This window comes from Liolophura sinensis, chromosome 12 (genome assembly GCF_032854445.1).
Source record: "Liolophura sinensis isolate JHLJ2023 chromosome 12, CUHK_Ljap_v2, whole genome shotgun sequence".
In the NCBI taxonomy this organism is placed as follows: domain Eukaryota; kingdom Metazoa; phylum Mollusca; class Polyplacophora; order Chitonida; family Chitonidae; genus Liolophura; species Liolophura sinensis.
In genome coordinates this window covers 23,139,739-23,165,603 of record NC_088306.1, presented here as the reverse complement: position 1 = coordinate 23,165,603, position 25,865 = coordinate 23,139,739, and the positions used below count along the sequence as shown (strand labels likewise).

The window sequence follows — 25,865 nt, the reverse complement described above, 5'->3', positions numbered from 1 at the left end:
GTCTTTAAAGAACAATATTCTGAATAAATTTGTGTGAATGTAAATTTGTTGCTCATATCCAAACACAAGCATTTAATCTGATTATGATAATATTTATGAACATATTAAAAATGTAAATATGATAAAAATCGGAAATTTTGTTTTCTTCACCATCCAGTTTTGTGGTTAGGTAGACTAGCATCCTCCCCTCGCCCTTCCCCCCTTCCCTTCCACACACATCCCTCCTACTCTCTCCTTGTACAACCGCACAGAGATGGCCGAGAGGTTAGAGCGTCCACTTATTGAGCGGAAGATCAGGCTTCTATCCCGAGTCGAGTCTGGACCTTGCTAAGACTCCTGCATAAACTGGGAGTTCATGCAACTTTATTCGGGTATATTCTGCTGGTGGACAGAGCCTCCCCGAGGCCTGGCCCCTTTGCATTGTTTTATTATGATAACATATTAAACGTATTAAGCATTTTGAGTTATTCTAAACCAGTCGCGCGTAATAAATTACGGCTAACATAAATAACTTTTGCTTACCTATTTCTACTTAAGGTATGGTGGTATGGGGTGTAACGTGCTAATATGTTAGCATTTATATGAGCAGTGAGAATGAACTCAAATTGAAGTAAACTGAAAAGAGGCTGTATTTCGTCATTTACGTGCGACCATTTGCCAATTATGACAATGTCGTCGTTGCTCTGGTTTTACTCTATGTGCGGTAAGTTTTCTATATTGTATTCCTGTATAAACCAGGAATTCTGCTGCGGACTGAACACCTCTGAGGTCTTGTCCATTTGCATTGTTTTAATGTGATGTTGTTTTCTATATTCTGTTTGTATTTGTACCTACACCACACCTTGATACAGCATGCTTTATGCTCAGGATAAGGGGCATGCTGTCAGTTTGATCTGACATAATGTCTCGTGTATTTTTGGCCTGGCACTCGACATGGATTAGACTGATGGGATGCTTACCTTGGATTGCTTAAGAAGACATGAGTATGTATAGGTTTCACAATTAAGATTGTTTAATGTCGAAACTTTGAATGGAGCGCACTCAGTTTATTTAGGAAAAACACACATAAATGATTATGTCTACCGCACTACCCTACCACTCCACAGTGGATTAAAATGATATTAATTTAATAATATAACCTTTATGCTTTGGTACTTTTGAGTAGTACTGAACGTTTCATAAGTTCAGTATTTTTGAGATATTAGCCAAACATTTAAAAAAGAAGTATACAGTTCTACTGGAGAATTATTAAAAGAAATGGCAATATCCTGAATATTCATTATCACGTGCGCAGCATCCTCTGTCTTTACATAAGAAAATTTATATTCATGTTTTGGTATGTTATTTTATAACCCCTTACAGTAATAAACCAGATAATATTGTCATCAAGTAAGGGGCATCAAGATTTTTATGATAAGGCCCAAGGAATGCAATTAATTAATATATTAAATAACGTAGGGGAAATTACACCACCCTGAGGAACACTGTTTTCCACTTGAACTGGCCCAGAATACTCCCTACCAACCCTTACTTTAAATGATGTGAAGATTTTAGACCCACACAAGCAGCCTCCCTACTCTATAGTTTCATTATTCCGCCGTTCTCTACACCATGTCATAGACTATCTATTTGAATCACGGTAAAAGGGTATCCTTTATTTAATCATATAAATCAGACGTGCAAAGTGCATTTCTAGTAAAAGTGTTCTATAAGGCGACTGCATGATCCGTAGTTCACACCTCGTTACAGAATTTGCTCCGGACTTTATATAATATTTTGTTTCCTTAAAAAATTCACAAAATTTCTTTGCTGCAATAAGCAATAGACCTGTAAGAGGTGGACATAGGTAGGTTTTACTGAGCTTCAGTACTGGAATAATTATAGCCGCTGGCCAGGGTTAAACTCACCCGGGACAGAAAGTTTGTATACAACAACAACAACAACAACAACAATAATATATTGTTCAGGTAGATCTGAGAAAAGGCATTCTCGCTGAGATATGAATCTTTAGAAAGAGCACGACACTGTTCGACAATCATGCACAGATCTATTAAGGTAATGTGTGGATGGTCCTGGGTTTTACCTCGGATTTTGTCCCATTTCTGCTTAACGCCATACTCAAGAATTTTTCACTTATGTGATGCAGGTCAGTTTGATGGGTAGAGGAAACCCCCGTGCCCGGAGAAAACCAACGACCTTGGGCAAGTTACTCATGAACTTTACCACTTGTAAATATACACACCATGTATGTGCGGAGGACAAGTGGACTTCAACCAATTTAAGCCTTTGCAAACTACACTGTTAGAATTTCTAGCAAACGTTCAACGATTGCTGATTGTTTAACGCATTGTGTACATGTTTACCTTTTACAGTAATCATTCCACTTTTATAAGATGAATTAATTAAGGTGTTTTTACGTGAAATAGTCATCTTTTATACATTGCGATACTGACAGTTAGTAAATATGTACATGTTCAGGTACGGGAAAATCCCACTCTCGTCCCAAATAGCTGATCTTTAAGTCTGGCTTTTACCAACAGCATTGGAACAATTTTTCCACTTTTGGATTTTTGCATGGTCATTTTGCTAATTGAAATCGGCTACACTGCAATGTGTACTACATAGTTTATTCAATTATACATATTAAATCACTATTTTCTTAAAACAAATAGGCCTACAAATTTAACCTGTATCCTTCTGAGTGAGTGTTCCGGTACACTCAAGACCGGTAAATGTTAACCAAGATAACTGTTAACCTTTACATTACAATACTAGAGTAAAGATATACTTTTATGGGAAGTGAAACTTTACTGAATCGAATACAGTAAATGTTTACGGCAATATTAAGGAGTTAGGAGAACCGTCACTCGTTTAATGTCACCAAGGGCCCACAAACAGTGAAACTGACGTACCGTTAATAGGCGTGTAAACATAAACCCTTTCAAAAGGGTGTCTTTCATTTCCCCCAAAACGGTGATAAAATCAGGAGAATAATTATCAATCTTGAGGTAATAATCAGTGAGCATATTGCTTCTGTCGATATCAATACCTATTCCACATTCCATCTGTCGATATCAATACCTATTCCACATTCCATCTGTCGATATCAATACCTATTCCACATTGCATCTGTCGATATGAGTACCGTATTTCACATTGCATCTGTCGATATGAATACCTATTCCACATTCCATCTGTCGATATCAATACCTATTCCACATTCCATCTGTCGATATCAATACCTATTCCACATTGCATCTGTCGATATGAATACCTATTCCACATTCCATCTGTCGATATGAGTACCGTATTTCACATTACATCTGTCGATATGAGTACCGTATTCCACATTGCATCTGTCGATATGAGTACCGTATTTCACATTCCATCTGTCGATATGAGTATCATATTCCACATTACAACTGTCGATATGAGTACCGTATTCCACATTGCATCTGTCGATATGAGTACCGTATTTCACATTGCATCTGTCGATATGAGTACCGTATTCCACACTCCATCTGTCGATATAAGTATCATATTCCACATTACATCTGTCGATATGAATACCTATTCCACATTCCATCTGTCGATATGAGTACCGTATTTCACATTACATCTGTCGATATGAGTACCGTATTTCACATTACATCTGTCGATATGAGTACGGTATTCCACATTCCATCTGTCGATATGAGTACGATATTCCACATTACATCTGTTGATATGAGTATCATATTGCACATTACATCTGTCGATATGAGTACCGTATTCCACATTACATCTGTTGATATATCTGTCGATATGAGTACCTTTTTCACCTTACGATGTACAAAAAGTTGGTGTGTTAGCATATATTCCTATACATTCCTGACCTGGGCCTATTCTTTTCAGATAGCGCAGCGTAATGACCCAGGAGCCTCTCACCAATGCGATCGCTGTGAGTTCAAGTCCAGCTCATGCTGGCTTCCTCTCCGGCCGTAAGTGGGAAGGTCTGTCAGCAACCTACGGATGGTCGTGGGTTTCCCCCGGGATGTGCCCGGTTTCCACCCACCATAATTCTGGCTGCCGTCGTATAAGTGAAATATTCTTGAGTACGGCGCAAAACACCAATCAAATAAATAAATAAATATTCTTTTCAGATTTTTCTGTGATATTGGAGCTAAACTGACGCCAGTGAGGTTTTTTGTGAGAGCTTGAGATGCATTTATAAACAACAGTTTTGTTTCGTTTATGAAAATCTATGTAGTTATCAGTAATGGCATAAACCATTAGCTCTATAAATAAGGCTTTTACGGTCTTTAATAGGACGATGGTGGTAATCCAGTCACCCAACAACCCGCACTTTATTCTTCCTCACTACAAAATTGATGTCCGTGTGGCCTTGTTCAAATTCATCCTTACAGTGACTTGACGTCAGCGAAGGAAAGTTTGAGATCAATATTCTTCTTCACTCTACATTGTTTAGTTTGGGTATTGTCTTTAATACAAATGTTCATACAAATGCTTGAATAGTAACAGACTATACAACCCCTAACCCAAAGGCATAGGCAATTTTGTCAAATTGTCATTTATTACTCGTCATTGAATATGAATATTTATTTTCTAGTTTCCATCAACAATTAATGGTTAAAGACGCAATAAACTCCATGCATCAAAACAGAACTTCGTTTGCAAGTCGTCAACCAAAATCGACTTACTGGGTCAATAATGGCATGGTCAATTCCCAAAACGACATTCATAACAAACCACCAAAAGAACTAAACCAGTATATTAGTATTAATTAGGACGGAATCACCCAGAGAGAAGCGGTCAACAGTTTTCAGCGGTAGTAGAAAGACGCAAGGTATGTTATAGGCGATTGAGTCAAATCAGTAATCAAACCTGTACTATGCTAGTATCGAAATTGTCGACAGTCAATACATGTATCACACTTGCCCTTTGATTGCCCCTATTTATATATCCAACGTGGCTAGCTAAGTTAACATGATCAATATGCAGCCTTTAGACGTATATTCATAAGATATATTTCGCATAAGCAATGCGGTCGCTGTGAGTCCAAGTCCATCTCATGCTGGCTTCCTCTCCGGCCATACATGGAAAGGTCTGACAGTAGCCTGCGGATGGTCCTGGGTTTCCCCCGGGCTTTGTCCGGTTTGCTCCCACCACCATGCTGGCCGCCGTCGTATAAGTGAAATATTCTTGAGCACGGCGTAAAACACCAATCAAATAAATAAATAAAAAAATAAAAAAAAATAAATAAAAATAAATAAATAAATAAATAAATATTTCGCATAAGACATATTTAAAAGTAAAAAAGGAGTGTAAATTTCACAACATTTGGACACCGATATTGTCTTATTGTGTTTCACGTATTTTAACTCAATCACTCTACAAAAGCGTATTACTCATTATTACTGACAAATCTGGAATCAAAGAAATCAAAGAATAACATGACTTCGAATTTTCACTAGGACTGTTCGAGGTGCGTTTCGAACCGCAGTCATGGCCCTACTGGTGAGTCCCCAAGGCCTGGTGACTTGGCATTGCTTTCATGTCATTATTCACCCATAATACTGGCCTCCATCGTGTAATGCAATGCATGCGTTTGGTGTTTAACAACAGAATAAAGTAAATAAATAAGCGAATACATGTATACTGAAACCTGAGTGGAAAACTCTTCCGTACCTAACTCAATCATTTCATAGAATCCAAAGTAAAACAATTACATTCGTTGTACATCTGTTTATAATACAGGTATAACAATCACATAGTGCAAAAATATTTTACTATTAAAATCAGTTTTTTAAGATTATTCTAAGAAATGACCGTTAGGCTATTATTACATGCAAGTACATGTACAGATAAATGCATATGCGGTTGGGATAAGTTTATGAATTCAGTTTGGGTCATATATAGTTTTGAAATCTAAATACTAACATGGTTTGTTTCCGTTTCGTGGCGAAATATCGCGTGACGGCGTGGCGAGTACCACCAACATGTCGCGTACCTAGATGTCGTGTGCCGAAATTTCGTCTTCAAAAATGTCTTGGTTTCGTGAGTCGGTACATCGACTTATCTCAAAGTTGTCACTCTCATCAAAAGTATGGACTCCCCTCACCTCTCGGACAACATCGCTTAACTCTGCACGAGTAGGAAACATGTCTGTTTAAAGATTGCATTACATCTTAATAAATAATACATGCATAGTTGTTTGGGTAAATTGCATTGAAAGTTTACTGTTTAAACTGGCTACAAATTTGTTGTACCGCGGGAAGAGTGTTGAGTAAATGACTTCTCCCTACTAATAATGACCGCTCCATAACACCGGGAGGTCAAGGTTACTGCTTTACTATGCTATCCAGCCTATACAGTCACGAAGTAAATTTTTCAAGCCCCATGGAATTCTTTTGGTAATTCGAACACAACACACTGTAATTCCCGCGAAGCGCATGACTTAACATCAAGAGCTGCCATAACCAAGCGCCACTTTTGCAGGTAATTTGTCTGGGTCAAATATATGGTATGCATGAACTCGTCACATTTTTCAACCCTTGCATAGCAGTTGCTTAGTAAGACTTACGTCTTCGGTTATCAATTCTTTCCACGGTGTCACTGACACCCGCATAGACTTACTTCTAGATTGCAGAGGACGCTAAAAATGTGGACCAATAACGCCTTTGTTGACAATGCACATGCGCAAATCATCAAATTATTGAGGCCATCTGTCTCACCTTGCTTTATGTTGGCACTTAGTTGCTGAATTGAGTTCCCAAAGTTTATGTTTATGTTGATATTGTCAACCTAATATCTCTGGTGATATGCCGAGTTTTACGGCTACGTGCGACGATTTGCAAACTATGCCACTATCAATAGTACAGGTGGATAAATGTTTGTCCCCGAGGCTTGGTCCCATTGCACTGTTTTCACGTGATGTGATGACAACACAGCACTTTGACTAATTCTAGACCAGTAACATTTAATAATATTGCAATTAACATCACTCTTTATATTATTTTACCTAATTCTGCTCAGCGATGGTACTATATATTTATTTATTTAGTTGACTGGTGTTTTACGTCGTACTCAAGAATATTTCACTTATACGACGGCTGTCAACATTATGGTGGGAGGAAACCGGACAGAGCCCGGGGGAAACCCACGACCTGTTGCTATATAGGTGGTGTGTACAAGTTACGACTATTTAAGCATTTACACGAAGGGTTGGAATATAACCCATGGCTCGGGACGTGTAAACATACATGTTCATTAACATATGGGACATGCTAACATTAGTGTTAGGTGTTCGTATACTGTAAATGGCTAACTATAGCACGAGGTGTTACCAACGTGTGCGGCTATTATATAATATTGTTGGAGGGTACAATATGGTCGCCTTTGAGATGCTCAGGATTGGACGACTGACAAAGGAGGCCTTAGCTGTGCAAAATGGGCTGCTTTTCAGTGCAAATACAAACTGAAGGCAGTAGAAAATACTATGTCGATACGTGTGCCTAATGCACAAAGAACTGTAGCTATCTTAGCGTGTATATTGTAAACTGACAAACACCAAGTTTATACAAGATATACAATGTATATAGGCCAACTATATTTGAAGATTCCCGCGTCTCATATGTCAGTTTGGTCTCGAGTGCTCTTTATAGAAGATGACTCAGCTGTGAACACAGTTCTGCCGAACTCTTATTGAAACCAATGCCCATAGAACAATGAGATCAGGGGAAGTCTAATGAAAATTCAAGAATGGAATTGAACCTATCTCTCGCTTAGGGTTCATGCATTCGACCTGATGGGTCGTTCCAAACAGCCGAACTGTTTGGCTAGTTTCTATGCAGTTCACCTGATGGGTCAGAGTGCATGCAGCCGACTCAATGGGTTAGAGACAAGGAAACTAACATGATGGATCAGGGTCCATGCAGCCGGCCTGATGGATCAGGGTCCATGCAGCCGACCTGATGGATCAGGGTCCATGCAGCCGACCTGATGGATCAGGGTCCATGCAGCCGACCTGATAGTTCAGGCTCCATGCAGCCGACCTGATGGATCAGGGTCCATGCGGCCGACCTGATGGATCAGGGTCTATGCAGCAGACCTGATGGATCAGGCTCCATGCAGCCGACCTGATGGATCAGGCTCCATGCAGCCGACCTGATGGATCAGGCTCCATCCAGCCGACCTGATGGATCAGGCTTCATGCAGCCGACCTGATGGATCAGGCTCTATGCAGCCGACATGATGGATCAGGCTCCATCCAGCCGACCTGATTGATCAGGCTCTATGCAGCCGACCTGATGGATCAGGCTCTATGCAGCCGACCTGATGGATCAGGCTCCATGCAGCAGACCTGACCGGTCAGGGTCCATGCCATTATTTATTTATTTGATTGGTGTTTTACGCGGTATATAAGAATATTTCACTTATACGACGACAGCCAGCATTATGGTGGGAGGAAACAGGGCAGAGCTCCCCACATTCGGCCAGAGAGGAAACCAGCATGAGCTGGGCTTGGTGAGAGGCTTCTGGATCAATGCGCCACGCTAGCGTGCTAACACCTCGGCCAGTTTAGGCTCAGTATAAGATAAAAATAGCCAACTTTACAACTGTGATGTAAATTGTCTACTCGTTAAAATTCTTGATTATGTCCATAACAACAATCAAATAAAGAACTAAAGGGATGGTCTACTTGTGTCCCATTATCACTTGTGCGATCCGTTCTAACTCCCGACCGACCTTATGGACAAGTTACTGGGTTGTCGCTTATTTACAAATATTAATTTATATGTTGGCAGTCTGTCAAGGTTTTGCATCGCTAACCATGGTAAGTGAGTACTTTAACCATGAAGTTCAATTTTAGCCTTAGGCAGGGAATTTGTAGACCCCCCACCCCCACTCCCTGCGCTAGTATTGTCCATAATGGCATTGATGACAATATGCTGTGACATACGGGACTGTTTGAACAGCTGTACATTTGCTTATCTTGCACTAATATGTCGTGCAAGCCTTAACGTCATGCACATTATGTGGAAATTGTCAGTAACTTGCCAAAGGTCAGTGGTTTATTAACCTCCATGGCATAAGGCAAACGTTCTTCATTATGGAGCTAAAAAACAAGTAAACAAAAAATCAACTGATTTACGGTAAACCGTGCAGAACGGTTGTTGAAACCAAACAGATAAATATGGCGTGAAGTACCTATGTAAATTTAAATTAACAATTTCCCGGTTTAAAGTATGAGGCCAGTGAACAAACTGTATGGCGGACATTTTCTGTCTTTATTCAGCTTATCCCAGACTCTAAAAATAAACATTACTGCGTTAAGAAGAAGCGTTTTGCTTTATTTTAGAACCATACAGGGCAACATTATCTTCATCTAATTGTGAACCAAAACTTAACATACCAGCTTATGTTAGATTCTTTTGATCATACCTTCACATTCTTTATCACTCATAATATACAAAGAATCACATAGAGCCATTTTCCTGGCAACTGAAAGTATATCATATATTTTTTCTTGCAGCGCTAACATTTAACAGGTCGTTGGGAGATCAGATGATCAGATGTTACTTAGCATACTGTTACTGTAGCAATATCATCTAGTATACATCACATGTAGACACAGAAACCCATTTGAATCTGCGGCAGAACCTCACATTGTTATACCCCATACGTCTCAACAATCCTGACCCTCTCTTCACGCGCGTCCAGTCCCAAAGAGTGCATTTCTTCAGCCGTACACGCCTGCATTTAGGTCCTGGTTTAATCCGCTGTCCAGGCTCTGGTAATGGCCACCGCTTTTGTCGATCGAGAAGTGACTCTGTAATGAAAACAATAACCACAATGAAACGAAGACTAATGGCATTTAATGGTGACAATATAAAGAACGACAGACTTTGCTCTAGGCCACCATGACAGGCTTTTTTGATAGATAAATGGCACTGCAATGACAACGGTAACTGCAATGAAAAGAAGAAGAAGAAAGCGTTAATTGTGATGACATCTCCAAAATGTTTGTTTGCATGCTTGGGGATTAACGCTGCACGCAAGATATATTTCACTACATGACTTGCCAGTTTCTTTTTTGTGCTAGCATCGTTCTGTTTTACTTGTACCATCCTTTCTGTTACAGGCGTCATCCTGTTTCAATTGACCCTCATCATAAATCAGCAGCCGTCGATTCTCATCAGACACCCGTCACCACTCCCGCTGTTAAATTACTAGAAATTGCTAGAAAAAAGAAATGCAACTCATACTCCTTCGTTCCTTATTTCTTTCTTTCTACCGGATTGTGTCATAACAAAGACTAAAATGGGGCCTCCGTAGCTCAGCTGGTTAGTGCGCTAGCGCAGCGTAATGACCCAGAGGGCTCTCACCAATGTGGTCGCTGTGAGCTCAAGTCCACCTCATGCTGGCTTTCTCTCCGGCCGTGCGTGGATAGGTATGCAGCAACCTGCGAATGGTCGTGGGTTTCCACTGGGCTGTGCCCGGTTTGCGCCCACCATAATGCTGGCCGCCGTCAAGTGAAATATTCTTGTGTACGGCGTAAAACACCAATCAAATAAATAAATAAATAAATAAATAACCAAAGCCTGAAAATGGCACTTGCTGCTGTGCCACAGCGCTCAGCACTGAGCGGTTAGAGCAAGGAATCAGGACTGGTTGACCCGGTGTCAGTATAATGTGCCTGCGTGCTGTATCTTGTCTGGTGTCTTTGGCGTGATACTTTAGGGGAGAAGTTGGCGGAATGGACTCGATCCAGGGTCAATCCTGGGTCGGGTGACACCTAAGACTTCAAAAGAGGAAATTGCAGCTTCCTCGCTTGGCGTTCATCATGAAGGGGATAGTGCAACGACTGGTTGACCCGCATCAGTATAATGGCTCGGGCGGGGCGGCTTACTTACCTTCGGGAATGACCCAGAGGGCTTCAGTGAAGAGGCATTAGATAAAAGAGGGGTGGAAATCCATCCCGCAACAAAGAGGCACATTACATGCACTCTAAGGACTCTTTCGTCGTCACATGACTGAAATATTGTTAACTACGACGTTAAACCTCAAGCACTCACTCTTCTACTGTGCTTCAAAGACAACAACAACTACTAGTAGTGCTATTATTACGGCAACTACACTATAAATATTAATACTACTGCTACAACAACACCAACGAGAACAACTAGGCCTCTAACGAGCACGGATACGAACCAGTTAAACCTCCCGGTTGCCACATTATGATGTAAATAAACATGTACCATTTCAAATTATACTGACAGTGGGCCAACCAGTCCTGTTTCAGTGATGAGCGTTTAATCAAGTCAGCAAGAAAGACCAGTTTTAATATCTGACCCACCCGGGTTTGATCCCGTGTCTCCCGACTTCAAAGTCGGCACTCTAACCATTGGGCCACAGAAGCGGCCCTTGTAAATTAATAAAAGCTCACCATTTTCCACGAATATCTTCACATCACCGACTTCCATGTCACCTTTCTCAGCTGCATCAACCTACAGACATGCAATTTGATTACTTCTTATTTTTTCTTTTATTTCAGTTCTTTTCTGCGGTTCCGTCAGTCAAGATTGTGTCACTGGTATGAAGGTTTGTTTTTCTACAAACCCCCTGATGTTTTGAGGACTGTGAAGTGTTGCTCAAACTTTTAAACGAGCAGCCTCATCAATGGGGGGAATCCTATCAACAATTATTAATTCATTTATTTGGTGTTTTACGCCGTACTCAAGAATATTTCACTTATAGGACGGCGGCCAGCATTATTCTGGGAGGAAACCGGACCGAGCTCAGGGGAAACAAACGATCATCCGCCGGCTTCCGGGGCAACTTTGATGAATTACGCCTTAAATTAAAACTGCTTCATTTCAGGAATTCATGCAAATTCACTGCCGAAAATTTTTTTCAGGAACACGGTCACTGCTGAAAACGGACACCACTTTTAATGAATATTTTTTTTTAAATTTGAACTTCTTCCCCTGTGTCATTTTAATGCTTTATGCATGAGACGCTGCTTTAGTAAGCGATTGAAACAGTCGTATCATAACTTCAATGGCAAACGTTTCTCAGAAATTTCATATTTGCTGGAACCGGCATAATACTGATGATTTAAGACAAAATAATGACGGTGGTTGGGGTAAAGAAAGATAAAAAAATAGAAACACAGAGAAAGGTATAGCAAATGAACGAGATTCTGCTCCTTTGTCAACTTTTTGCGTTTGAATTTCTGGCAACATTTGTACATTTTTCTTTTACCTCTTTTTTATCACATTTTCTATCAAGTGTATTTTATTTTATGTGTTTTTTTTATTTCATGTAGCTGTACGTTGGTCTAAGTTATTTCACTATTGTGATGGCGGCCAGTTACCGCACTATGCGAGGAATATGACAAACCTCCTGATTTGGGGTCGCGCCGAGTCATTCAGAGCTGGACTTGAACGCTCGACTGCATTGGTGACGGGCTTTAGTGGATTCATGACATACCAATTCGTCAAGTCGTAAAGTCGCATTTTAACGACTTTGTATAAAATTTAACTGACTCACCTTAACTGACAGAATCCAGCAAGCAAACAGCAAAACCAGAACCAGCATCATAGGACACCCCTTGGCCGTCATCATGATGGATCTGAAACAAGCCGCGGAAGGAATAAAGTCTATTTTCAAAACCCTTATTGTTAACATCTATATTTGATACATTGATGTCTCAGGTTATAACTGGTAACGCGGAACGCGTAACACGTGGCGAAAACACGAAAGTGCGAAGTTCACAACTTCGCTTCGCGGTTTCGACCTTCTATTTATAAGACGAAAAGGCGAATGGCCGCATCCGGCTACCATAGTCTCGCGTGCAACAGACACGGGTCATATTGGTCTGAGGCAAATGATCTCCAGCAACCTTCATGCAAGACTACATGTATACCCAAGACACCGCCATTAACTGCTTATTGCAACTAAGGCCACAAGAACCAAGAAAGAGGGGGAATCTAGGATGATTGCCAAATCTATTTTGACTTCAATCCAAATATCACTAATGACATTTTTCTAAAGAAATTATTATTGGGAACAACTACATGGAACTGGTGTTGCATGTGTATGTTAAAGATCAAACATGATTTAAGCCTATGAAAAAACGATTACTGTATTATGATATTGGGGTTTTAAATGTTGACAATATCTCATAATAGACTCGGACTCATAATGTAAAGTTTTTACTAAATTTCTTAAGTTTTTCAAGAAACATATTTCCCTTAAGCGTTTTTTTCCAGAGATATACACTCCATGTTTGGCGTCGAAAAAAATATAACGCAGTACCCGAGATTTTGGATAAAATAATCCGTACACGCCAATACATGTATTAAACAAATTTTATGTATTTGCCTTTCACTAAATATCAATCTCGCACCTGTATCATTTATGGTGATAAAATGATTCTAAAGTCTGGAAAACTCATAATGTGGCCAGCTTTTTAAAATTTACGAAATTAACACGTGCACAGATGACGATGACATTTTGTGAAAAGTTATTATTTGACTTATTCTAATTAACAGCAAAAAATAAAAAGATAAGGAATATCAAAAAAGTGGACATTTACTGGAATTGGGAAGTTTCCTAAAACCGTCCATGGTGCCCTTTTCACTTTTTTCTGTTATCAAGATATCGTCTTATTGACAGGAGCAGTGAAATCCAAGGGCTAGGGAAAAGCATGCGCTTTGGAGTACTTCTTCTGTTTCACTTCTCTGAAATCTTACGTGAGAATGTCAAATGTCGGCTAGTTCTAGCTATGTAGTTATATTACAGAGTCTGTCTCTTTTTTTCTCCTAATAAATGGTTGAATTCTATTGAACCCTGTTGAAACAACCAACAAACTTAACATAATTCGACTGCTCACACACTCTAATTATTTCAATGATTCGACAAACACGCACTTGTCATATTAACGATTAAATTGTTAAAGATAATATGACTGCACATCGATTCACATATACAATTTTTTTCAAAACCAAAGTTAGTAATTTGGCGAGTGTCCACCATCCCATCAGTCCATTGTGTATATTTTTTATCGGTATAGATTTCAGTGTTGCTTGTCTGATGTTTTGGATTAAAGAAAACATTTAATCCAATAAACGCGGCGCTGCATTGGCGCATTTTTGACAACATGAAAACTCTAGTACAGAAATATGTATAGTGACTATAAAGGAAATGAAATAATGCAGTTCAGTATATATGATAAACTTACCAGAGTCACAGGGCTGAAGGACGTCTCTCTTCTGAGTGGAAATCTCCAGAAGCTATATGTAAATAGTATCAGTGACATTAAAATTCAAGATGATTGTTTGTTCACTTTCTTTTTTGACATTTTACTTTCCACATCGTTCAGTATAACCAACCCAACGTCTTTCTTTTTGTAGGTGTGACAGCTTTCCTATGGTTTATTACCAAATGGCGCTTTTCGCTTCTGTGTTCTGTTTATTCTCATGTAAATTCTCAGTGTAAGATTCTCATATATACAAGCATACTTTCAAAAGCATTTCATAATATCTTTCACGCGAACTCAAAATGGGTCAATGTATTTCGTGATTGCGCCTGAATGGCTGCACTCAAAAGGCCGCAAGTATTTTTATACCTACGCTTACATTAAAATCAAACTGGGAAACCAGGCACAGGCGGAGACCTGTCACATGAGGAAACTAAGTTTCTAGGTAAGATGAAGTGTAATTGTTACTTCCCACGTATTAACAAACCAGCCCCCACCCCATGCATGCAATACAACTGCATCCAGATCGGTAGATCTACGCGAATTTGCAGCCGTTGAGCACAGCTTGCACACAGCCGTATCACACGCGACAAGTTACGGTCACATTACTTAATGATGTCGACGGTCTTCGCTGGCCTAAGCGCAAGCAAAAGTAATCTGGTCGGACACAGACAGACGCTCACGATCGCAAGGTTATATAGAAGGCTGTCTCAGACTTTTCGACGCATAAACGGTACGTGTAGGTCTACATTGACAAGTTGAACCCAATTACTTAATCTCAACATATACGAGAGCTTAAGACGCCACTGAACCAAACTCAACTGGTAGTACGGAGATGATACCAGTCGCAGGGGGTCACGCGACTTTGAATTGAACTTTCATACTCATATAACGAACAGTACGCAACTCTAGGTGAATCTACGCGTTATTTTGGGTTACACGAACGCTTACGACTCGACGTCGGGTTAAGTTGAGTTTGGGTTTAAGCTCTCGTGCATGACTCAGCAATTACTCGGTGTTTAACATAGATGTTCTACTTTTCTGCTCTTCAGTGAATCCAGTTGCCTCCAGGTCTATCGATCTACGCATGTTTCCACCCAGTCATGCGCAGTTTACATATAGCTGGTTACTGTGAAACATCACATGTAGCTGGTCACGTGTCACACTTCTACGTCAGAGCTGACAGATGCCGCCAGTCGTTGTCGACCTAAGCGCAAACAAACTGAATCTGTTCGGACGATGACAGATGCTCACGATGACAATGTTTTCTCAAACTTTTCGACAGGATCGTAGGACGACCTAAACTCATTTTAATTCCCCCAAGTTGAAGGGAAAAGGCGGGGTAGTGGTAAATCAAGTGAGGAACCAAAATGGTTAATCCCCGGCCACAGATCTGAGTCGGTCAGTTTTCGCTCTGAAGAAGATAGTAACACTCACTGATAATTGTTACGACAAAGCAGTGGTTCACATGATCGGGATCAAGCGGTCTGAATGGATGAATGGGAGAAAAAAAAACGAAGTCGGGTATGAAAGTCTTTTGATTGTTGAAAGCACTGCAGCTGTGTGAAGACCTGGATCAGCAAATCTGCGCTACAACGTAGAAAGGGAGATCCGAAATAATCACCGTGTAAAGGGCGCGTTGATTGGTTAAACATGTGGCCTGATTAAAATATGGAATAATATATTTTATCGTTTCCTCCCACTATAATGTTGGTCGCCGTCGTATAAGTGAAATATCCTGGAGTACGGCGTAAAACACCAATCTAATAAATACAGCAATTAATATATTATCAAACCGGTAACCTACCGGTTACCGGTTTCTGCAGAGGTTCAATCGAAGGGACGGAATGGGTCTTAGCATAATGGAGAATACAGTATGGCTTGCACATCTGTACGTCACACGTCAGTATGTTGCCTAATATCGGTGGTTTAACTAGGGCATTCTCGTTTCATTTATCCATTTAAAACTGACAGCCAGTGAAAAGTACAGGTGAAAAATTATTGGGTTAGGCGTTAAATTGCAATCCATCTGCTGACTTATTTTAACCTATACAGGTTATGTTTTGTTGTGTTCTGCGAGTGGAATTGCCTTGAAGCTCATGTATACATATTTATCAGAGATCTGCCTTTAAAGTTTCCTGTTCTTCTAAAGTATATCATATAACAGTGACGTTAAATAGAACTGTAGATGTTGAATATTTCTGGGTACGCACAGCTTGGCTCTTTTAGTAGGCCCGTCTAGTATTACTGCGCTGTATTGCGTGCAAACACATTGTACACCCTTACAGGTGTAAATGTGCTATACATCCAGTATGAATGACGATCTGCTTTTAACTTTTTTCTCCGTTCAGATTTTATTTCACACTCTTGAAAAGGATCTTTAGAGAGAAAAAACTGATCCAGTAAACTACACCCAAAGTTTAACTGAGGTAAACTCATACTCAGGATGGGTGTCAGAATGTGCTTATACTTAACAATTTTCGGTCATATGACGTCGAGGAGTGATTAGGTGCGTGTACATATACCGTGTTTTATTGTGCGAGGGCGAGTCCATGCCGCCTAAGTGCTGCCATCACTAAAGAATTCCTCAATTTACTGATGATAGTCCGACAAGTGGTTTATTTTCCCGCCTTGAGTACTTCGGGACGTTGTTGATTCCTCTCTGTAAATTGTAATAGATCCTCCAAACCGTCAATCAAGAACACGGAACTGACCAATCATAAGCAGTATTGTTGCAAATAGGTCAACTGGATGTCCTACACATTAGTTACAAATGGTCAGTCTTTCTGTGAAGTCGTGACTCCACAATTTCTTTCACCGGAAACGTAATGAAAAGTAACGTTGTCACGTTACTGGTGGTGGGACATCGGATGTTTTGGATCTAGCCATACGCATTCATTTCCTGAATGCAGTGAGGGCCTCCGTGGCTCAGTTGGTTAGCGCTCTAGCGCAGCGTTATGACCCAGGAGTGTCTCACCAATGCGGTCGCTGTGAGTTCCAGCTCATGCTGGCTTCCTCTCCGGCGGTATGTGGGAAGGTCTTCACCAACCTGCGGATGGTCGTTGGTTTTCCCCGGGCTGTGCCCGGTTTCCTCACAACATAATGCTGACCGCCGTCGTGCACGGGAAATTGTACTCCTTTAATTTTTTTTACCCTTATCTTAATATAGTGCATACAATTATTGCTATGGTCCAATTCTTTAACCAGTCGCCTATATTCAGCTATCTGTCAAATCAGTCATACTCGCTACCAAAATTACCTTTTCTTAGTGAACACATAACATCACAACTTCATTGATATGTTGTGAGTTTATTTTATTGTAAAGAAAAATGCAGTTAGAATAATTTTTCTAATTCACAATGTTATACTCCTTAAACCTGGTTTCAACGCCAAGAGCTCATTGCCTCAGGTGACGTCATGATTAGTTCCACTTCCTGTTTGTACACGCTTAAGGATAAACACTGACGATAAACAAACAAATGAAAAAAAATGGACAAATGTCAATAGCTGAAAATGAAAATAAAGATCACAACGCACTGTACTGGTCACGTGAGTACTTTTGGGAGGGCGACGGCACGAAGCGATGGCACTATAGTACTAAGCACTGACACGATGGCACGAAGCGATAACGCGTGTCATCGCCTCGTCCCATCGTTGCTTAACGCCATCTTGTCATCGCTTCGCGCCATCGTTGAATCGTTTCGCATCACCATGCCATCACCTTGTGTCATCGCCGGTCGTTGGAATGATGATGACCTTATCTGGTTTCCACAGGTTTCCCTTCGAGCACAGTTTCTCTCGAGTCCTGACCTTTTCCGTCTGGGTTATAGAGCTGTGCTCGAACAATGTCGGACTTGTCTGACAGCAAAGATGATAGAAAAGTGGAAAAAAATGTCTCGTATCTAGATGATGACACTGATAAAATAGCAAGTAAACAACTGTCAATTGTCTGTATGACCTGTATGATAAGAAACCCTGACAATATTGTCAAAGTTGTGGCCAAGTTTTTACTTGCATGGTGCCTGGTTAAACCTTACATGACGGAATGATTGCATATACCTTAACCTTTCGCTTCTTTCGCTGCATGTATCTACCTTTCGCTGCATGTATCTACTTTCGCTGCATGTATCTACCTTTCGCTGCATGTATCTACCTTTCGCTGCATGTATCTACCTCTCTTACCTCTTTTACCACTCTATTTACTGCACTTTTTGAAGCATGGCTGTGGTCATGATGGGATTTCTTCTTGATCCCTCTTACTTTGCATGCATAGACTTCTTGTATGATTGGTTGAGTGCATGTACTTGAACCTTTTGTTCCTTTTTGCCGCGTGTATCTACCTACTTTACCCGTGTGCATGTGAGTGGGACTCACATGCTTTTTTTAGTTGCATGTATGTAAATCCTTATGTGACTTCTTCTTGACCCCTGTTTTTTTTTTCATGCATTGTTTTTTTTTTCAAATCTTTGTATTGTACGTGGCGCACATCATTGAGCTGAATGGAGACGCCAACCTCATCCCACCAGCAAACGATCCAACTAAACTATCAACCAACCAACCAACCAACCAACCAACACTCCAACACTCCAACCAAACAACCAATCAACAATCCAACCAACAAACTAACCAACCAACCAAGCAATCAATCATCTAACCGTCCATCCAAACAACCAACCAACCACCCAACCAATCATCCATCCAATCAACCTACGAACCAACCATCCAACCATCCAACAAACCAACCAACCAACCAAGCAAACAGCCAATCATTCAAGCATCCAACCAGCCATGACTTTGAGGTCAAAACAAGTCATGTTTTACCATGCCGCATTTAGCCACAACGTAGATTTTCATTAACTATTAACAATATTAGATGTTCTAAAAATATTTGCATGCCAAATCATGGCAAGTAAATACCACTGGGAGCCTCCGTGGCCGGGGGTGGGGGAAGGGCTTAGTGCGTAAGCACAAGAAACATGACACACAAGGAAACTGGCCCTATATAGGTAGGTCTGTCTGCAACCTGTGGATGGTCATGAGTTTTTCCCGGGTCCTGTATGGTTTCGTCCCACCAAAATGCTGTCCACCGTCGTTTAAGTGAAATATCCTTGAGCACGGTGTAAAACATCGAGTCAAATAAATAAACCAAATGGAAACTAGATACATGAGGAAGCGTGATGTGAAGGAAACTGGTTGACACGATGTCAGTATAATGTGACTGGGTGGGGTGTCATGTCCCTGTCACTAGAGACACACTACATAGAACCTATACTCCTCGTGGTAATGTGACAGAAAAATTGTTAAGTACAAGGCTAAACTTCAAGCATGCAGGGACACACACCTATACATATATACATACTGTCTTGAGTGAGTACTGCACAATCGATGATTTAATATCAATATTTTTTCACACAGTATACAGAGGCTGTGTACACAAAGTTATGGCACAGTTTCGTAGAGCTTCCGCTTTTGGGGGGCGGGAGATCCGGGGTCAATCTTGGGTCTAGTCACACTTAAGACTTTAAACGCTTGGCGTTCAGCGTTAAGGGGCTAATGCAACGACTGGTTGACCCGTATCAGTATAATGGTTCGGGTGGAGCTGCTTAATTGCCCGCGGTAAGTCGTCTCAATAAAGGAGCACTAGATAAAAGAGCGGTGGAAATAGGATTATTATGACTGAATATGACGTCATATGACTGAATATGACGTCATATGACTGAATATGACGTGACTTCGGTTAGCTCCCGATGGCGGTCACCCCTCTATGGCGATCAACACCCGATGGCGGTCAGAGCCCGATGGCGGTCAGATCCCGATGGCGTACACCATATCTCGAGTACACAAGACTACGGTCCGCTTCCAATAAAAAATGAAGAGCTCATTGTCCACGTATTACTCAACAAAAATACGATAAAAAAATTTTAAAATCCTTGAAAGCTGATCTAAAATTTGAAATCAGATACAAAATACTATATATCAGTAACTGATAATCCAGCGCTAACAACCGACCTTCAAAGGATACAGAATCGACGCTGAATGGCTGACAGAGGAGACAAAGTTTCCTGGCTTAAAACATGCAGCCTTGGTCACGCTTGAATAAATGTACCGCACCTAAATACTCAGCTGGGACAAGGCATGGCCTAGACTTGCCTATCTCTCACATCAGTCAGTCAGACAAGACATAGCTTAGACTTGACTATCTCTCACATCAGCCAGTGAGAATTGACAAGGCATAGCCTAGACTTGCCTATCTCTCACATCAGCCACTCAGAATTGACAAGGCATAGCCTAGGCTTGCCTACCTCCCACATCAACCAGTCAGAATTGACAAGACATAGCCTAGACTTGCCTATCTCTCACATCAGCCAGTCAGAATTGACAAGACGTAGCCTAGACTTGCCTATCTCTCACATCAGCCAGTCAGAATTGACAAGACATAGCCTAGACTTGCCTATCTCTCACATCAGCCAGTCAGAATTGACAAGGCATAGCCTAGGTTTGCCTATCCCTCACATCAGTCAGTGAGACAAGACATAGCCTAGACTTGACTATCGCTCACATCAGTCAGTCAGACAAGGCATAGCCTAGACTTGCCTATCTCTCACATCAGCCAGTCAGAATTGACAAGACATAGCCTAGACTTGCCTATCTCTCACATCAGCCAGTCAGAAATGACAAGGCATAGCCTAGGTTTGCCTATCTCTCACATCAGTCAGTGAGACAAGACATAGCCTAGACTTGACTATCGCTCACATCAGTCAGTCAGACAAGGCATAGCCTAGACTTGCCTATCTCTCACATCAGTCAGTGAGACAAGACATAGCCTAGACTTGACTATCGCTCACATCAGTCAGTCAGACAAGGCATAGCCTAGACTTGCCTATCTCTCACATCAGCCAGTCAGAATTGACAAGACATAGCCTAGACTTGCCTATCTCTCACATCAGCCAGTCAGTGAGACAAGACATAGCCTAGACTTGCCTATCTCTCACATCAGCCAGTCAAAATCGATTCTGTACCCCTTTAAAGAATTTAACTTCCCAGCACTTACTGCTAGTATAAGCACTAAAAACGGTTACCTAGTGAGAGGATACAGAAATATGGGGGATTAATATTTTTTATATTCAACGAAGTTATCATGCGAAAGAAATGACCCGCGGCAACGTCGTGATACTTTCATTGCTAAACAAAGAGTTTTCCCTTCGATTCTCTGTAGAAATTTACACCTTTGATTGATACAGTGAGGTCATTATGCAACACCATCGAGGTGTCAGATAACAGTAACATCACGAAGCCTTGCCTTCAATTGCAAAACGACTACCCTAGAAATTACTTATGCAAACGCTCGAACGTGCCGCAATTACTACATGCTGCGGATTGAAACATGGAGATTTGTAGGTTCAAAATAGTTAAAGGGCAATGAACACGTAATGAGTTATAGGACTGCATCGACTTCGAAAGCCAACAAATCACGGCGTTTTAATGATTTATTACTATTATTTTTATTCTTTATTTTATTATTCAAATTATTTTTGGTAAAGGGATATATACCTGGTCAGGCAAGTTCACACGCATACCCGTCTTACTTTCTGATTCAAAACCTGTTCTTATTGTACAAGGGTTTTAGGGACCAAAATTGGCCGACAGTGTTCGTAGGACTTCCCTTTCAAAAATACGGCGTAAAACACTAATGAAATAAATTAAAATCAAACATATGACTTGCGTGCGCCCTACATAGGAAAGTTCGTTAATAACTTTCCAAATGTCTATCCCTGGTCTTCTCGTAAAGCTGACTGCCATCGTAAAACTGACAAATTCATTATCATGCAGTTAAAAGCAATAAAATAAATATTTAAAAACCTATATAAATGAAAGGAAAAGATTAAGTCTTCTGTTTAAAAGATAAGGGCAATGAATAAACGATATCATTTTCTGTCTTTATTTAGTTTAACTCAGACTGTAAAGAAACATTACAGTTGCATCAAGAAAAACCATAGGTTTACAAGTTTACAAGGAATGTTCCACAGATCGGCTTGTATTTCTATTCGTGTTTGATTTAGTGCTTCACAATGCTATACTTTATGCATTTTCTTTTTTAATGTCGCCGTCTTGGCATTTTCACACGCCTATAATTCTTAGAGGAGTGAGCACAACCCCAAACTCTCCCAAAAGTGCATCCAGTATTCGAACGCCTTCCTCGTCCAGAAAGCGGGTCTGCAATAAAGCCGATGTCGGCAATAATTAGAAGACAGAGGATAAAATGAGGATATTCATATAACGGCCTTTCAACACAAATCCCCAAACACCGAAAAAATATATGGAGTAAGAAATTAGGATAGATTCATGCAGTGAAAGGATGGATTATCCTCAAAGCCTTAGCTCGCCGCGATATGGCCGAGGTATTGTGGCGTTAAGCTACAAACCGTTCATTCACTGAACGCCTTATTTTGTACAATAATGACTTGTGACTTTGACTCATATTGCCAAACAGCACATATGATCTAACAAATGCTACAACACGAGGTATATACACACCATAAGCAGAACCATTCGGTATATTGCTGTGTAAGTGAGGATAATTTGCAATGTCAAAATTGAAACCATCCTCCCTGTGGTACAGGCATATAAGGATATATACCTCCATGGCTGCACAGTACCGTTGTAGTCTTCGTGCCAAAACAAGTACGACGGTGTTAGGCAGTACCAGCATGCGTGCATTCTGCCTTGGGTACTAACGCCCTGTGTAAAAATTGCTTGACTGATCTGTCGCTTATTTTATTTTCTTGTTTTCGTGTCATTTTGTTTCACTGACCCCGCTTGAATGATCAGCAGCCCTGAATTCCCACCATAAGCCCTTTAGTATTTTGTGCACTCGGAATGAGAAAGATAGTATATCAGGCGGCTGATTACTTAACTTGTTAATGATATTGCTACTGTTGCCACTATACCCCTACCGAACCTGAGTTAATCAATTACCCACTTAAACCTGTAATCTGGCACAATCTTCCTAGATATGGCATATGCATTGAATAAATGAATAAGCAACAAGACAAATAAATGGACAGACATTCGTATGCTAGCTGTAAAGGAATATAAACGTTCCGGGTCAACATTCGCAAGATCAGTCCCCAACAACGTGTAACACAAACCACCAAAGAACTAAGACAGTACATAAAGCTCGAAATTTGGCCTGAATTAAGTAAAGATAAACAGCAAGCAGTTTTCAATGGAATGTAATGAATGAAAACTCACCATTTTCTTTCACCTCGTTCACATCAACGACTTCCAGGTTATCTTTGTCAGCTGCATCAACCTACAGACATACGGTTTAACTATAGCTGATCTCTCCATTAATGGGTCGGTCTCGTTTGTTGCGTATTTATTTCATTATCATTCTGCCTTCTAAACATGACTGAGTCACTGGATTCCTTTCACATAAGCAGCCGCGTCAGTTGGTTATCCTCAGATACTACTCGAATGCGTACTAAACATATTGACAAGATGCGAAAGTCGCAATTTAGAAATTCAAGGAACTTTGAAGAAATGAACACTACCGAAATTAAGTTAAAACCCGTAAATTTCAAGTAGTTTCGGGTATGGAGAGGCTTCTCTAAACTAATGACAGGGTAATGCAACAAAAAACACTCTGTACAACAGGTGTCAATTTACCTGAAACTACCTTTACCTGATGGTGTCATGTTGTACAAAGGTTTTCTGTCGCATTAATTCTCAGTGGAAATTTCAATAAACCAAAAAAGAATCTAGGTAGTATAGTGAAGTCTAGGAGAGATAAATACACTCGGATGAATACATTTTGTTTCCATTTTATTTACCTTTTTGATTTTGTTTAACACTGTGCTACTAATGTGATGGAAGCCAGCTTTATAGATGTAAACCATCGGGCTAAGATCAGGCGAAACTACCGCGCCTTACCAGGTATCTGGCTAACCTCCCGACGTAATACCGAAGCCGATAAATCATGAGCTGGATTTGAATGTTTCATCTGACAACACGAAAAAATTCTGGAGAGTTTGATCGTAAACATGCTTACAAAACCGATACCTATTTCCAGAATGTAAACTCTATTTACAACAGCACTAAACTCACACTAGATCGACTGAAGTAGAGCACAGGCTATAATTTACACAGATGGAAAACTGTAGGTCAGACACTGACAAATAAAAAAATTTTAAATATTATACAATGTTTACAGACGGGGTTTGTAACACTATGCTCCAATAGACACCTTCAATCCAATAGACTGGTTACATGCTCTAATACCAAACCACTTTCATGTGGAGTTATCAATAGTTTAATAATTTAATAGCAGATCATTACCTGACTCACCTTGGCTGACAGAATCCAGCAAGCAAAGAGCGAAACGAGAACCATAATCACAAGATACCTCTTGTCCATCATGATGATGGATCTGAAACAGGAAAGAACAGTGTTATTGATTACCATCCACATTTCTTTTCCTCTACTGTCTCAAATTATAAATTCAGGACAAAACCGTGCACTGTCCAGAGACACCTTGTACCTTGTCAAGTCCATGGCGTTATTATTAAATATTTATTTACTGTATTCGTCTGGAATCTCCGTGCCCTCGTGGTTAGCGTGCTGGCGCAGCACAATGGCCCAGGAGCTTCACACTAATGCGAACGCTATGAGTTTAAATATGGGATATCTAAACTGGTATAATCTACAATTTAAAAATTGTTTGTCATTAAATCCATTTGCAAACTAACATGTTCCATCAGGACTATCTGTTATCTCCTTTAAATCTCACAAAAATGCCTGATTTCTTTTAACGGCCTCCGTAATATTCTGATATTCTGAACAAGACCACAGAATAGAGCACCTTCAACCCTTTATTCTCTAAACCTGAATTAAATAAAAAAAAATTAGTGCAGAGGGATTCACCTGTATGTTCACCGAGATATAACTCTCACCTGAATTGTGCTATACGCCGTCTGCAGTGCAGAATACCCAATATAAACGAAGACGAACCTAATAAGGAGTTACACCTGAGTAGCGACAACCATGTGATAGCTGGGAGAAGGTCACACACAATCTATGAAATAAATAGGAAAGATGGATGAGTACATCTCGCCACGCGGCCCGCCGCAAGAGGGCTGTGCAAAGCGTGCGCGAATGGTACCACCCCCGCCAGCAACCTATGGTAGCAACCTGCGGATGGTAGTGAAGTTATGATAATAATGATCACCACCGTCGTATAAGTTACATATCCTTGAACACTACGTAAAACACCAAATAAAATAAATAAATAAATAACAATTGGATGAGACGACGTAGGATGGCCACTGAGCTATAGCTATGATAGCACATAGTTCACATGCTCAAGGTTCGTAGTTCTTCATCTGACATCAGCAGAACACCAGTTCTGAAGTAAATTGATCACGTAATCTTTCTCGTCTTCCGCCGTTCATTCAATTCACTGACGAGGAACATTAGTACAGGTTTTAAGATTTAGGGCGAAGATAAAATAGTGGTGGAGCTATACAATAACTTATAACAGTTACTGCTAACACATGTCCGGGTGTTTATTCCGAATGATCATGTTACTGCTGAACAGATT

The 25,865-nt window shown here is 40.5% G+C and overlaps 1 protein-coding gene and 1 long non-coding RNA gene across 4 annotated transcripts; both read right to left on the bottom strand.

The window, feature by feature from the left end:
- Positions 1–9,271: 9,271 nt before the first annotated feature.
- On the bottom strand, positions 9,272–14,391 carry LOC135479644 (uncharacterized). The gene is made up of 4 exons (XM_064759542.1): positions 14,249–14,391; positions 12,556–12,637; positions 11,450–11,510; positions 9,272–9,832 (listed from the first exon to the last, which is right to left on the bottom strand). The coding sequence occupies exons 2-4, from the start codon at positions 12,628–12,630 to the stop codon at positions 9,612–9,614; spliced, it is 357 nt and encodes a 118-aa protein (XP_064615612.1). The 5' UTR covers positions 12,631–12,637; positions 14,249–14,391; the 3' UTR covers positions 9,272–9,611.
- A 7,800-nt stretch (positions 14,392–22,191) lies between these two features.
- Positions 22,192–25,334, bottom strand: LOC135479647 (uncharacterized). 3 transcript variants are annotated; one of them, XR_010445874.1, is made up of 4 exons: positions 25,219–25,334; positions 24,614–24,695; positions 23,519–23,579; positions 22,192–22,480 (listed from the first exon to the last, which is right to left on the bottom strand). It is a non-coding gene; the product is annotated as an uncharacterized LOC135479647 (long non-coding RNA). The 3 variants fall into 3 exon arrangements; XR_010445872.1 differs by having other exon boundaries at positions 25,190–25,255; XR_010445873.1 differs by lacking the exon at positions 25,219–25,334 and adding an exon at positions 25,015–25,138.
- Between the last annotated feature and the right edge of the window lie 531 nt (positions 25,335–25,865).